This window comes from Notamacropus eugenii, chromosome 5 (genome assembly GCF_028372415.1).
Source record: "Notamacropus eugenii isolate mMacEug1 chromosome 5, mMacEug1.pri_v2, whole genome shotgun sequence".
NCBI classification, from domain to species: domain Eukaryota; kingdom Metazoa; phylum Chordata; class Mammalia; order Diprotodontia; family Macropodidae; genus Notamacropus; species Notamacropus eugenii.
Genome location: NC_092876.1, coordinates 240,710,937 through 240,727,035, shown reverse-complemented (window position 1 = coordinate 240,727,035; position 16,099 = coordinate 240,710,937). Strand labels below are relative to the sequence as shown.

Genomic DNA, 16,099 nt, shown 5'->3' with positions numbered 1-16,099 from the left:
AGGGGAGTAGTCCACATTCCTGGCAGATAAATGTTAGGTGGGATCAGCTGTTGGGTCTTCTGCTCTGGCATAGAGATTCACCTGGGGGGGTGGGGGGAGAGGCAGGGGAAGTTGCCTGACTCTAGATGCAAATAACATCTGACCAGAGATAACAGTTGGAATTCTGTATACTTGAAGTAATGCTTTACCGCAATGACAGAAATAAACTCTTCTAATAGAATCCATTTTCTGGGAGGGGAAAACCCAAATGCTTATTTTGGCCAATCCCACTTGAAGTAGAATGCCGACAAGTAAAACATTTGTTGGCTGGAATAAGTTGGCCTCTCTTTGGTCTACTGGTATTTTGTGGAAGACCTTTGACACTCTGAAAGAAGGGGCTCCTAGGAAGGATCATTCTTAAAAATAAAAAGAAATAAGCAATCCTATCCACATCCTTGATATCCAGATTGCATAATCAGAGAAGTGAAACTCTGGGAATACAAAGATACTTGTTTGTCTTTAGTACAGATAAAGGCTTGACTTCCCAACACTTTGCACAGAACCTGACCCATAGTAAGCAACTAAGCATTGCTAGTTGACTTGTTATTCAGTCATTTCAATTGTGTCTGACTCTTCATGACCCATTTTGGGAGTTTTCTTGGCACAGATACTATAGCGATATGTCTTTTCCTTCTCCAGCTCATTTTACAGAGAAGGAAACTGAGGCAAACAGGGGTAAGTGACTTGGCCAGAGTCACACAGCTAGTAAGTGTCTGAGACCACATTTGAGCCCAGGAAGATGAGTTTCCTAACTTCAAACCCAGCAATCTAACCACTGTGTCACCTAACTAACTGTTCATGCTAGTTGACATACTGGCACACATATGGAAGTATTACATATGACCGAATGTCAGTCCAGATCACTAAAATTCATGAAAGTGCCTTGAGGACAACAAATAATATTGAATCCAAATTCTTTGAGGTTCATGGAAGCAAATTAGACCAACAAACTAGATGTCTTCAGGCATTTCCTATACAGTGGTATATAGAGACTTATCTCAATCAGGGTTTCTTCAGCATTCCTGAGTCTAACATTCCTTTGACAGTTTGGCCAAGCCTACGAACCTCTTCTCAGGATAATAGTTTTAAATGAACAAAATGCTTACAAAGGAAACTAATTATATTGAAATATAACTATTAAAATATTTTAAAAACAAGTTTGTGGACCCCAAATTCACAATGCCTGCAAAATAAGATGGCATCTTTCATTGAAGAGGAAGAGTCTTTGAGTTACTAAAGTAGAAGAGTTTTTTGAATGAATAGAGGTCTTTTCCTTGGCCTTTACTTTTATAAATTATAACTTGGCAGCATTAGGAAGAATTGTGTGTCTGTGTGTGGTTGTATGTGTGTGTGTGTTCAGATACCATGTCACACTTTTAAAAAATCCTTTTCAGCACCTAGGATGAATTAACATGTGTTTAATAAATTATTTTTATTTTGAGGGTCCCCATGATCTTACAGAATCATTTAAGTCTATGGGTATCAAGGACTTTGTCCATTGATGGAGAAAGGAAAGACAATAATAGGAATTGATGATAAGAGCAATTAAAATAGACCTCATATGACCTTTCTAGAAAAAAAAGAAAGCCTTTTTTTAGAAAAATAAAAAAGAAATTCTTCTCCAGTGTTAATTACCATAACTTTCCAGTTCAACACAAAAGCATTCATGAAGTGGCCACCATGTGCAAAGCATTGTTCTAGGCACACTGGGGATACAAGGGCAAAATGAAAAATAGTGCTTGCTTTACCAAACTTCAATTCTACTGGGGAGATGGAACTTGGTACTCTTTGAGAAATGGAGGGAGGGATTAAAGAAACAAGGTAGTTCTTATTCTATGAGATGATTTCATATTCACCATCCTTAATGCAGATCCACTAAATGCGAAGGAGGTTTTCATATTGGTTCACCCAGAAGCAGAATCCACCTCTCCACACCTCTGCCACATGAGGACAGAAAAGACAGCTCTGGGCAGAGTAACTCATAAAACACCATCATATGATCTTTCAGAATACATTTCAATTAAAGAGCCCACTCCAGGATAGACATGGTTTCCTACACATGAAATACTTGTGGTGCTATCTACTGCATGATTGTCTTTCTGGGACACGCAAATACCGAGGGTGGGAGCAAAAGAAAGGGAGGTCCCTGCCAACTCAATTGTCTTTTCTTGATCACACGCGCATGCGCGCTCACACACACACACACACACACTCACACACCCATACCCAGGCTGCAACTCCATTAAATATTCAAAATATTTTTAGTGGCATTGTTATTTAAGTAGTTCTGTGCTAGGTGCTATTGACAGGAAGTACTTCCCAAGGTCTACCCTCACTCCCTTCCCCTACCACAATGCTGGGTTTGTGAAGGAGCCTTGATCTAGAACTTCCTTCCTCTGGCCTACATAGTCTTAGAGAAAGAAAGAAGGGAGACATTCTAAATCAAAGGGGCACATCATTAAGAAATCAATCTGTTTTCCCACAACCTTTTTCTGGGCTAAAGCTAGGCCATGAAGTCTTTTCCTCTGATCTGGAGAATGCCAGAATGAGTTTGATAGCCAAGCAGTACTGTTGGGCACTGAGGGGCATTGTTGGAGTGGAGGAGATTCACACACACACACACACACACACACACACACACACACACACACACACACACACACACACACACACACACACCACTTTACAGGATAGAAAACATGGTCTGCAACAAATCAATCTGCAATGAACAAGAAGCTTCTGACTAGGCAACTGTTATGTGACTTGCCAGTGTGGGTGCTGGTGAGGTGAGTGGATCAGCCCATAGAGAGAGCAGAGTGGGGCTGTCCGTGCCACCCTCCTGCTTCATATGGAACTAACAAAGGCTGAATGAACTAGGGAAATAATTAAAGACTGAATGCAAATAAAATAATTTTTTTTTAAAAAAGAACTCACACTAATGACCTTATTTCGGAAATAGAGACCCTAATGCAGGATCCTTCCCTCCAGCGCACCCTCTAGCATAGTTAGGGCCTTTCCCAGCGCTGTAAAATGATCCTCCCATTTTCCTTCTCCTGAGCTGTCCCCATCTGCCCTTCCCAAGCCTTATGATGGGTTTGGAATGGAATTCTCCAGTCGGCTGAAAAATGTCACAATAGAAGCACGTGACCCATCTGGGGACTGTGCTTTTGTGAGCTGACTTTTCCTCTAGGTGGCACTCCAAGGCTAAATTTCTCTTCTAGCTACCTTGAAAATGAGAGGCATTAAACCTCTTCCTCTGGGGCGGATGATAAAGAGGAAGGGTTAGAGTGGGGGTGGGGAAGGGAGGAGGAAAGATTTATTTTTAAAGGGGATACCATCAAAGCCAGTCTGCCTAAAAATCAGCCCTTCTCATCAAGACTGGGTCTGTTTCCTGGCAGAAGTGGATACATTTTCACATACTCATTTGCTGTTGTTAGCATGGACTGTCTGGCCTTTTTAACCTGACATCTCTGGCTGCAGTATTGTTTCCTTCCAAACTCCATTGTTTCTGGGAATGGGAAATGTATAAAGGTGGTGGCTTTGCTATATTCGCACTAGTATTTGTGCGCAGTTGACTGCTGAACAGGCAAAGCCTATATAGGATTCTGCTTCCCTATTTGCATTAGTGAATTTGTATAGTGGATTCTGCATTACCAGCAAAGTCGACATAAGGGATTTACTTCCTTACCTGAGCTCTCTGGGGTTATTCAAAACACAGAGACAGTAAACATTAGTGCTGAATCAGAATTGTGTTCTCCAAAGTACTCAAGCTGATGATGCCCCAGACCCATGAACTTTATGCAGATAACAGAAGCAATATACATTCCCCTGAAAATAAAAGCTCCATTATAGGATAAGCAATTCAACGTAGAATGGTAGGAATCTGGCCTGCCAATGACCCAGGCCATTGACTAAATAAGTCACTCCATCTTTCTCAGCTTGAATTTTCAGATCTATAAGGCAGAGGTTACAATACCTGTCCTTTGCTTTTAATGGACATTTGAGGGGATTCAAATTTGCTAAGTGCATAGAGAAAAATATTTTAGAGTCTAAGTTTCCACATTGCAAAAAAAACCCTGAAGTCCAAGGGCACTTATTCTGATTTTCTTAATTTTCAGAAGAAATTGAAAACTGCTATATTGTTTGTTCCCAGTATTTTAACAAGAGAAAATCGTGAGAAGAGCAGTTATATATTCAGTGACATGGGAGGGTCGGGGGGAGATGGAGCGGGGAGTTAGAGGATGTCACTGACAATTTCTCCAGAAGAATCTTGCCTTAAGAATCAGTATTCTTTCCTCAGAACACCATCCTAAGGATGTGCTCATTAGAGCCTCATGCCATGCCTTGCACCCTGTAACTGCTCAATAAAGGTTAATTGAATGAGCGGACTCCGTTTCGGGTAATATCACACAGGGAACCATGGTGCCCAGTGTCCAGCACAAAGCCGTAAAATGATGAACATCTATCACCACTAGGAATCATGTTCTTTCTCTGTATCACAGGAAAGTTCAGATAGGGTTCATATAGAATATTATGATCTTGCAGAATTCACTGGATACGAAAAGAGAAGAGCTCACGATCACATTAAAATTTATAGCAGGACTGCCAAAGCGGCTCCAGTGGGGGATTGCCGTTGAGCAGTAATAATAAGCAGGTATCACAGCAAACACCTGGACACCCCCTGACATTTACAGTGGGCTTCTTAAATCTCATATGTGGATAGAACATGTTTAAGTTCATATTTGTGTTGTCAACAAGGTTATTTTCAGAGATAAGCCACAAGGTTTATTGATAATTCAAAGGAGGGAGCAGAAAGGACATTTAGGGAGAAAAATCCAGCCCATTCACAAATCTGAAGATAATGCACATATTTGTCAGCTGCCTACATTTTTCGTGAAAGTCTTTGATTTTTTGTTGTAAAATTTTCTCCCTCAAGTTATTCCCAGTAGGAAATAAATTGGAGCAAGAAGTAGTCAAGGAAAATTTTTCAGAAGTGCTTGCGTTTCCATGTAAAATATTGTTTGAATCAACAATGAGTCCTAATTTTTTTGTCAGAAAAAAACCTAAGATAAAAACAAAAATAGATCTAGAGATTTTGTTCTTTTCTATGTCTGTGTCAGTAGTGTCAACAATAACGATGATTTTTTATTATTACTGACATAATAATATCTATTACACCTCAATTTTCATATATTCTAATTTTGAGTGATGCAAAAGCAAATAACTAGCAAGAGCTGACTTAAAAATCAAACATCGGAATACTATAATTGTTCTACAAGGTAGTTTGCTGTATCCTTTAATTTTCATATTTGCGTATTACATTTTACAGTATAACCCAAAGGGAAGGATTCATAAGATTAGGAAACCGAATAAGTGATTATCCTTAATTATCTATCTACCAACATCATGTAATCCATCTACCATGTGGGCAGTCAATTTGGAATATATTTTAAAACTAGATTTAATGCTAGTGCCCTTTCATATGCTCAAAGCTTCTGTCCATCTCCATTCTGTTTGACCAGACCTCAAGGTAGCAGTTTGACTATGTCCTTCTAACAGATAGTACCCATATCAGTGTTTATTTAAAAAAAAAAAAAAGCAGAACACAAAAAAATCAAAGCAGCTCATAATTAAGAACCTGGCGTACTAATAACCAAACTGGTACTATTGGGAAGAGGAATAATCCAATTCATTTCCTCACACGAGAGAATGACCTCCATAACTCACTTTAAGCTCTGCCACTCATGAGTTATGGGTCATTCACTTTCTAGTGAAAATAAATTCTCCTGCACCACCATCCAGGGCTAGGTATTTTTTTCTCTGTACATGTAAATTTTAAAAGTGTATAAACATAATCACAGCCAGCATTATGGGTAAAGTAGATACTCCTGCTCATAGACACTGTTTTTTAATGAAATGTGTTTGCAGTCACAGGAATAGCAACAGTCTTTTTACAATATAGGATTTTTGATTAAAGTGAATTTATTCTTGAGATTTTTACGGTGTTGGTAAACTGCTTAATCTTCCCTTTTGTGTTTTATGATGCCGGCTGAATCCTTCAGGTCAGTGAGATTCAGCAGTAGGCAATGGAACATTTATCACAGCCTCAGTTTTCCATTATCAGCACCCTATTTTAGATGCTTTACAACTCGTTTGTGAGACTTTTGGTAAGCTAAAACTTAGCACCCTAAATGATGTCAAGGTGGGAGATCGCTTTCCCAATGTTATAATTGATTTCGTTTTCAAAGGTCTTATTTTCATTTCAGTAAAGACATATAAATTAGGGGTAGTGTTTCAAAGACCTGAAACTCCTGCTCTACCTAGCCCTTTTTACAGGTCATACGCTCTTGTTGTGCACAATTAGTGTTTACTACACTGGGGACAGAACCCAAGTAGTCAAGTTATCCGTGGTTAAGAAAAGGTGCTCTGGATTTCATTCTGACCACTGGTGATTTATCATGAAGAGAAATGTGAACCAAGTTCCTAAATACACTTGGACAAAAGGTGCTGCTGTTATGCTGTGGAAGTACTAATGCACACATATTCTTAGCGTGGAGTTTCACAAATCAGATAGAGGGCTGAATACATTCTTCCTCATTCAAACTTTGGCCCTTTTATAACTCAGCTGAATCTTCCCTTGACTTTCGCTGCAGTTCAGTACTCTGTGGTTGAAGAAGACCTATACGTAGATCAACACTTGACTATGGCATCTTTATCAAACAATCAATTGACAAACGTTTATTAAATGCCTGCTATGTTCTAGGCATTGAACTAAGTGTTGGGCATACAAAACCAATGATGAAATTAACGTTGACTTCAAATATACATTCATTCCATCAGGAGAGACAATAGATACCTATATAAGTACCTATAGAATAAAGACAAAGTAAATTAGGTAGGGACCCTAGAAGTGGGGGGGATAAGAGAAGGCTTTGTGTAGAAGATGTTGCTTGAGCTGAATCCTGAAGTACAGGATTCCAGAACTTGGAGGTAAGGAGGAAATACACTTCAGGCAGGTAGATGAGCGGCTGAGTATTGTATGTGAGAAACAGCAGCTACTAATGGGAGCCCAGCTTCATGACATTCAAACCTATTTGGAGCCGAATTTCAAATCAATTCAACTGAAACATATACTAAAAACCTACTACCTGCACAACATGACATGATCGCTGACTTCATGGAGTTTAAGATTAAGGAGACATTTAATGATTATGTAAGTAATTATAATGGCCAATAGTAACAATAACATGTAATTCTTTAAGATTTCCAAAGCACTTTTCATGCTTTACATCATTTGTTCCTCACAACAATTATATGGAGTGGATGCTGTTATTATCCCCATTTTACAGATAAGTAAATTGGGGTCCAGATTTAAGTGATTTTCATGGGATCACACAGCTAATTAGAGTCTGAGGTAGCATTGGAAGCCAAGTCTTCCTGACTCCAAGTCTAGAACTCTCTCGACAAAGTCAGTGAGAAGTGCATAAGGGAGGCAAAAATGGAATCAGTGCATGTTCATCATGGTTCAGGATCCGCTCTGCGGGCAGGACCTATGTCATAAAACACAGAACTACCTCTCTTTTTAAAAATTATACTCCTTATCCTTCCTTTGCTTTGTGTTCTCTCTTCTTTCTGTTGAATAGTTCTTTTTATAGGTATCAAGTCAATAAAAGGATAGGTGTGGAAGACATTAGGTGAGAAAAGTTAATTAAATATGTATCTTTTCAAAGGGGCAATTAAACAATTTGACTTGAAAATAGTTCATGACTATAATATTTGTAAGAAAGTGATCATTAAAGGCATAACAATCAATCAGTAATTCGCTTTGAAAGCAGAAACCATATTTTTGCCTTTCTATGTATCCCCATCACTTAGTACAGTGCCTGATACATAGAAGGCACTTAATAAATGCTTGTTGACTGTCTGACTATGTTCCAAGTACTATAATAAGTGATAGAGACAAACATTGTGATTCACATCCTAACTTGCATGCCTTAACCTGATTTCTTGAGGCAACATGAGGTAGTGGATGAAGGGTTAACTTTGGAATCAGGAAGATGCGAATTCAAGTACTACTTCTGCTACATACTTATTAGCAATGGAACCATGACTGAGTCACAACTTCTCAGTACACCTCTAGGCAAGTCTCTATGACCTTAAATTATATAGATTATCTGCCTATCTGCATTGGGGAATGGAGTGTCCACACCATGAGTTCCTCACAGAGATGAGAGCATAGGTGTGACCATGATGTCCTACCTCACCACCCCAATCTCCAAACAAAAATGACTTCTGGGAACATGGCAGTATCACATGTAGTGAGCTGGATTGATCCTGAGACTAGTTATACATGCAAAACCAATCCAGTCTTGGGATCTCTATCTAAATCTATTTCTAGATTGCATTTACAAGGTAGTCATTTGACAGACAATAGGCCAACATGGCCTTCCCTTAGCACAAGTCCAGAATTCTGCCCAGTCCTCCTCTCCAGTCTTCTTACACCTTTTATACTCCCCTCCCACCATTACTGCCATATGATATGCAATGCAGACTTCCTTACTATTCCATGAACAAGACACTTCCTCTCCCAGCCCTACGCATTTTCTCTGGCTGTTGCCTATGCCTGGAACTCGCTCTTTCCATCACTGACACCTCCTGGCTCCCTGGCTTCTTCCAAGTCCCGGCTAAATCCCATCTTCTAGGGAAGCCTTTCCTGCAGATCACCCTTAATTCCCGTGTCTTCCTCATGTCAATTATTTCCAATCTATCTTGTATATAATTTGTTTGTATGTAGTTGTTGGCATGTCACCTTCCCAATCAGACTGTAGGCTCCTTTTCTTCTATCTCCATTGCTTAGCACAGTGCTTAGCAAATAGTAAGCTAAGTGTTAGCTATTACTATGACTATTATTATATATTACTATTATTATTACCATTGGGTCCTAGAGAGCAGAGGGTCTGTTTGGGTTGTTTTGCTCATTTGATGTTTTGTTTTATTTTGTTTTGTTTTTTCATCCCCAATAGTACCTAGCTCCATTCTGAGCACACATTATTAGGAGCTTATTGAAGTAAATAGAATTCTAAGTTCCTGAAATCATTCTGACCTCTAGTCAGGGATTCTTATTCCAAAAAAAAAAAAAGAAAAAGAAAAAAAATGATTGAAGAAATGAGAAATAGGGATAGCAAAAAAAAACATCAAGAGAGCTAAGGTTGTTAAACTTAGGAAAGAGAAAAGTATAAGAGGTGACTTAATTACTGTGTCTAAGTGTATAAAAGGTCTATCCCAAAGAAAAGACTGCACAGTCCTTTCATCCACAGACAGCCAATCAAAAGGAAAAGGGCTTAACTGAAAATCAGAGAGATTTTGCCTGGAGGAAGGAACTCATTTATTGTGAAAATGATACAACAATGCAATGGGAAGAAGAGAAGCTTCCATCCCTGGAGAGCTTCAAGAAGAGAAAAAAATCCAGGTCTGACCCATCCTATAAGGGCTTAGCTAGTCTTCCCTCTTTTTCGCCCCCTCCCCCTTTAAAGGCAGAGGCCTGGTCCATAATATAATAATATAATCGTAATGAGGAGAAAGGTACTCACCTCTGGCTCTGTAAGTCTATTATGACATTGGCTATCGTGCCATCCACAGGTTTGCTGGGAGGCTTAACTGAGGTAATGTATGTGAAGTGCTTTGCAAACTTAAAACACATGATAAATATCAGCTATGATTATTTGCTCTGTCTTCTAGACAATGTGCTGCTTTTCAAGATATTTTATGGCATAGTTTATGCCCTTTAAGATAAGATAATGGATTTCTAGCCAAAATTATAGCTGGACAAATTGGTAGAAAAATATGTTCTATTTTTTTTAAATCTAATGACCTTTTAACCTGGTGATGAATTAAGATTTTGATTTGCCATACTAAGGATGACATTAGATTTTTTTTATTTCCATTTAAGCTGTTAATCAGTTTTCCTATTTCTAGTTGATCCCTGTCCTTTGACAATAGTTAGGTATTAGTAAATCTGAAATGCATGAAATAAATGAATAAATTTAAAAAGCATTTATCATCCACTTACTATGAGCTTGGGCAAGTCATTTAATCCTTTGCTTCAGTTTCCTCATCTGTAAAATGAGCTAGAGAAGAAAAGGGCAAGCCCCACTCCAGTATCCTTGCCATGGAAGCTCCAAATGGGGTCATGGAGAGTTAGAGTACTGAAAAAGGGGATTGAATGCCAAGAGCCAAGCACTGTGTTAATTATAAGGAATACAAATAAAGGATAAGGGATACAAATAAAAAACAAAGATAGTTCCTACCTTTGAGGAACTTCAATTCAAATGGAGGAGATGGCGTACAAAGCTCAATGACACACAAAGGGTGAATGGCCAAGGATAGCTACTGTTGCCCAGAAAGTTACAGGGATATGAGTCAGGCCGCAGGAGAGTAAACTGAAACACTCCATCTGGGAACAAGGTGATTGTCAAGGAATCTATGACCAGAGAGCCGGCAATAAAATGAGGTATGGTGGCTGGAGCTTTCCCAAAATGGTGGTCAAAGAAAAACAGTCACCAAAGAAGTGAAAGGTCTTCTCCATGGTGAATTACCTAGAAAGTGATGGCCAGACTAGGGGAAGAAAATATTCCTCCCCATCAAAGTTTCCAGTCAATGGCAAAGTAAAGCAGCAAGAACACTGATTTATAGTCAAATGGCCTAGGTCCAAATTTTGGCTTTGGCACTCAGTAGTTATGCGACTTTGGACCACCTCACCTTCCTGAGTCTCAGTTTCCCTATCTGGAAAATAAGAATAATAATATCTGTTGTAGTATTGCAGCTATCTCACAAATACGTAAAGCACTTTGTAGACCATAAAATGGTAAATTGTTGTATTATTATTTCTATCATTTCAGAAGCAAATCCTTTCTGTAGTTCACTGTGATATTTTTAAATTTTTGCTTTACTTTCTATATGAAATCACAAGTAAAGTATTCCATTTTTGATAGCTCTTGCAGGTTAACTTATTTGGACTGTCTTCTAGGCTGTTGGTCAGTCATTTTTCAGTTGTGTAAAATTCTTTGTGACCCCCATTTAGCAAAGATATTGGAATGGTTTGCCATTTCCCTCTCCATCTCATTTTATAAAGGAGGAAACTGAGGTCAAAAGGGTTAAGTGATTTGCCTAGAGTCACAAGGCAAATAAGTGTCTGAGGCTGGATTTGAACTCAGGGAGATGAATCTTCCTGAATCCAGGTCTGACACTCTATCCACCATACCACTTAAGTGTCGTTTCTTGTTGGTTACTAAAGTCCTCAATCAACATAACGGATTCTGGATTGAGAGTGAAATCATTGCAATGGGAGTCATGTTTTAGCATGGATAGATTATATGGAGAATTATTAAAGTATACAAACCAGACCTTATAGTAATTATTAAAATCTTCAATTAAGCTACTAATCACACTGTATACATTTTGAAATGTAGAATTTAGTTCTTCAGTCAGTTTTTTTTAACTGTCCAGTCCGATAAAGAACAATGGATGATAGAAGTATAAGGACCTCAAAACCAGAGGGTTCTTGTTTTAGGGAAATCACTGTGACTAAACCTTGATTCACTAAGTACTACTTAAAGTTATCAAAGTTTAGTGTCACTACTACCCCACCCTCACCCCTTTCCTGCTACCTCCAGATACTGGATTCTTTTCTACCCCTTGACTTTACCTTGCATCTATTTCATATATATTTTCTACTTCTTTGCATGTGTCCATGTTATTTCTCCCAATGAATGAGAACCTCTTGAAAGCAGGAGCTGCTTCATTTTTGTCCCAACTTGTAGCACTTGTAGTATACTACTGTATAAAGTAAGTACTTAAGAAACACTTGTTGATTGATTGATTCCCCTGTCCTGACTTCCAATTACTGTGATATATATATGTGTGTGTACATGTATATATATATGTATATATATATATGTACACACACACACACACACATATGAATATCACAATGATCAGTGAAATGGGCAGGTAGGAAAGCCAGAAAATTCAGTCCTGAGAGGCATATCCTAAATGATTAGCAGCTTGTTATCTTTCTGAGATAGCTACAACTTTTATCTTATTTAGAGAGAAAACCACTGAACTTTACTTTTTTCCTGTTCATGAAAAGCATTAAAATTGAACAGTTTGTTAAAAATTCGTTCCTGTTGCAGCTGCTTAGGAAATTGTATTAGAGGCCTCTTTAGAATGAGATCTTCCTTATCTATTCATTTTATTAGCATAATGTAAGAGAAAAATGATGAGGGATTCTGAGGAACTGAGGCTATGCTTGGTCCTCAATCTATGTGAAACTCATAATCCTTTAGAGCTGGAAAGAACCTTCATCCAGTGAATCCATTACAGCTAATCCAACCCTCTTGTGACATCTTTTCAAAATTACTTTTAAATTAACAAGCGCTTATTTTCTCTCTCTCCTACATCTCCTCATCCTTGAGAAGGAAATAACGGTAAAAACAAAACTTATGTAATAAATAAGCAAAAAGTCTGTGATTTCTTCAGAGTGTAAATCTCTCCACCTATGCAAATCTTAACCCCCTTCATGTCTTAGGAGAAGGTCTTCTTCATGGATTAGTTTGGTTAAAATAATTCATCACAGAGGTAGCTGGTAGCACCTAGAGCCGGGAAAACCTGAGTTCAAATCTGGTCTTGGATACTTATTGACTATGACTCTGGGCAAGTCATTTAATATCTGCATGCCTCAATTTCCTCAACTGTAAAATGGAATAATAACACCTACTTTGCAGGGTTGTTGTGAAGATCAGGTGAGATATTATTTTTAAAGAGCTTAGCACAGTGCCTAGCATGTAGTAGGTACTATCTATACAAATGCTTATTGCCTCCCCTTAATCTCAGTCTTCTGGTGATGAGCCTTCATCCTTGGATGGAAGTCCATCACCTAAGCAGATACTTGAAGCTGTTGCAGGTAAGTAACACCTACCAGAACTTATACTGTACTAGGAGAGACCCTGAAAGTCCAATGTCCCCATGAGGCTAAGAGGAGGACTTTGAGAGAGACTTTGTGGCCTATAAATTATTCATTTCAATAAATTCATGGCTTGAACACCTTCTATTTTCTTCCTCATAGCTAATGATCAATCATAGTAAATACTTGCTTTAATAATAGAAACATTTTCTTCTTAATTCTAAATATCTTGCCTCTTTCTGCTGTCATATAAAGGCACCTGTTTATCCAATAGCACTCACATCTAAATTAATCTTTTTTTTTACTACTCAATATTACAGTAACTCTCCATTAAGCTTTAATAACAATAGAATATGCTTTATTCCAGAACTTTGGTATATTCTTGTTTAACTAGAAATGAAGCTTTTTGTCTTAAGGAGTCAAAATTATTACCCTTATTGCCTTGGTTTCTCTCTCTTATACACACACACACACACACATACACACACACACCACATGCCCTGTCTTGGTTTTGGGGCATGGGTAAATGTGACAGGGAAGTAATTGATCACTGCAGGGACCTGATGCTGTTAGACTGGCCACCCAACCTACAGTAGTTTATGGTGGATGGCAGTTAATCATTTCCTTAAATGATGCTGGTCTAAAAACAGTTGATTGTTACTCACCGGACTAACGTTATCCATCCTTCCTGCTCTGAGTAGTTACAGTTGCCATTTTTCCCTTCTTCCCAGACGGCTGGGTTTCAGGAGATTTTGACTGAGGTGGAAATTTTAGCGGTGATTGTGGGCTGCCTATGTCATGACCTCGACCACAGGGGAACCAACAATGCCTTCCAAGCTAAGTAAGTGTTCTAATTGTTGCTATTTTAATGCATTTGCCCTTCTGTTCAGAGCCAAAGGTGACGAGTGCTGGAGAATAAGAGTATTCATTTCTGGCATCCTTGGCCAAGGCCACAGGGGCTCTGGCTTCTGTGTCTTGGGGACCCATCCATCTTGATAATTCCCTACTCCTTTTTTAATTGCAAATTTGCCCTTCCTGTCATGATTTTTGATTTGGGTTGTCCCTACTGACCCCAGTCAGATACAAGGCTCAATTTTTAAAAGGGCTTCTTTCTTCTAATGCATAACCATAGGAGCTACTTGTCATCAAAATCTGGATTGAATTCTGCATTAAAATATATTTAGGAAAGAACATAAAGTGAACTATGCCTTCATTCTCTGATAGACATTTTTGGACATATCTGTTAATATGTGGTGCTTGTAGCACTGTGCAAATTATCATGGTATGAATCTACAGGATCAATCAACCAGTCAAATTATAAGCATTAATTAAGTACTTACTGTGTACCAGACAATGCTAAGCAGTGAAGATACAAAGAAAAAGTAAGAAGTAGTTCCAAGCCTCAGGGAACTTACACTCTAATGGAGGAGAGAACATCTACATATATAACTATATACAAAAATAAGTATAAAGTACATACAGTCAGTTAATAAGCATTTATTAAGTACCTACTATGTACCAGGCGAAGTACAGGGGATTCAAAGAAAGACAAAAGACAGTCCCTTCCCTTGAAGAGCTCACAACCTAGAACACAATATGTAAACAATTATGCAAAACAAGATATAGACAGGATAAATAGGAAATAATCAATAAAAAGTTTCTGCTCTCAAAAAGCTCGGTCTAATGAGAGAGATGACATGCAAATTTTTATTGTTGTTCAGTTGATTGCCTCTGCTTCTACATGACTCCATTTGAGATTTTCTTGGCAAAGATACTGGAGTGGTTTGCCATTTCCTTCTCCAGCCAATAAGGTTAAGTGACTTGACCAAGGTCACACAGCTAGTAAGTGTTTGAGGTCACATTTGAACTCACATCCTCCTAGTACAAAAAAGATATATCAGGATACATTACAAATAATCAATAGAGGGAAGGCACTAGCATTGAGGGAGATCAGGAAATGCTTCACATAGGACATGAAGTTTTAACTGCAACACGTGGGAAGCCAGGAAAACCAGGAAGCAGAAATGAGGAGGGAAAGAATTATAGGCATGAGGGGACAGCCAGTGAATATGTTCAGAGTTGGGAGGAGAAACATGTTTGCAAGCAACAGCAAGCCAGCCCTAATAGCTGAGGGAACCAGGAAAAGCCTCCTGATGCGGATGGTAACTCCACTCAATCTTGAAGAATGCCAAGAATTCTGGAAGGCAGAGGCAAAGAAAGAGAGTATTCCAAGTGCAGGGAGTGTTAGGTATGAGGAAGAACAAATAGGCCAATACAGCTGGTCTACAGAGAGAGTACTTGGGAATGGACACTATGAGAAGACTAGGAATATAGGAAAACACTCAAGTTATGAAGAGGTTTAAAATGACAAAAGAAGCCATTTTTGTTTGACAGTAGAGAAAATTTTGAGTAATGAGAAAACCTGGATAAACATAACACATTAAAGAATTTTTGTTGGCAGCTGTGCAGTAGGTGGATTCAAGGAGGCAGAGATCTGAGGCAAGGAAGCCAGTTTGGGGGCTATTGCAGTGAGCCAGGCAGGCAAGAGGGGCTGAGAGACTGAACCAGCGTGTGGGCCTAGGAATAGAAGAAAGAGGATACATGCAAAAGATGGGGAGTTAGAAACAAAACTTGGCAACTGATTGGTTGGATGGGGTATGTGAGAGTGGAGAGTGGAAGATAATGTTGAAGTTGCAAATCAGGGTGACTGGAATGAAGGTAGTACCCTTGACAAGAATTGGGAAATCAGGAAATTCAAGGACTTTCTAGGTACAAAATTGTCAGCTAGTTATTGAGTACTAGTTGACTAATATGTAGTCAGCTACCCATGGTAGACATTCAATGAAATTGTTTGCATATAGGAATCATACTGGTTAGCTGTTATACTCATGACAAATGTCAATAGGCAGTTAGGTGGTACAATGGATAGTTACTGGACCTGGAGTCAGGAAGGCCAGAGTTCAAATTCAGTCTCAGATACTTACTAGCTCTGTCACCGGGAAAGTCACTTGACCACTGTTTCTCAGTTTGCTCATCTGGAAAAATGGGGATAATAATAGCACATATCTCCCAGGGTTATTGTGAAGATAAGATGAGATA

The 16,099-nt window shown here is 38.7% G+C and overlaps 1 protein-coding gene across 5 annotated transcripts in view; it reads left to right on the top strand.

Annotated features, from left to right (window-relative positions):
* Positions 1–16,099, top strand: part of PDE11A (phosphodiesterase 11A) — a 571,707-nt gene that overhangs the window by 451,389 nt on the left and 104,219 nt on the right. For all 5 annotated transcript variants that reach the window (XM_072612423.1, XM_072612422.1, XM_072612427.1 and 2 more), the window contains one exon: positions 13,732–13,841. In XM_072612423.1, the coding sequence (XP_072468524.1) occupies positions 13,732–13,841 (110 nt within the window). The remainder of the gene's footprint in view (positions 1–13,731; positions 13,842–16,099) is intronic.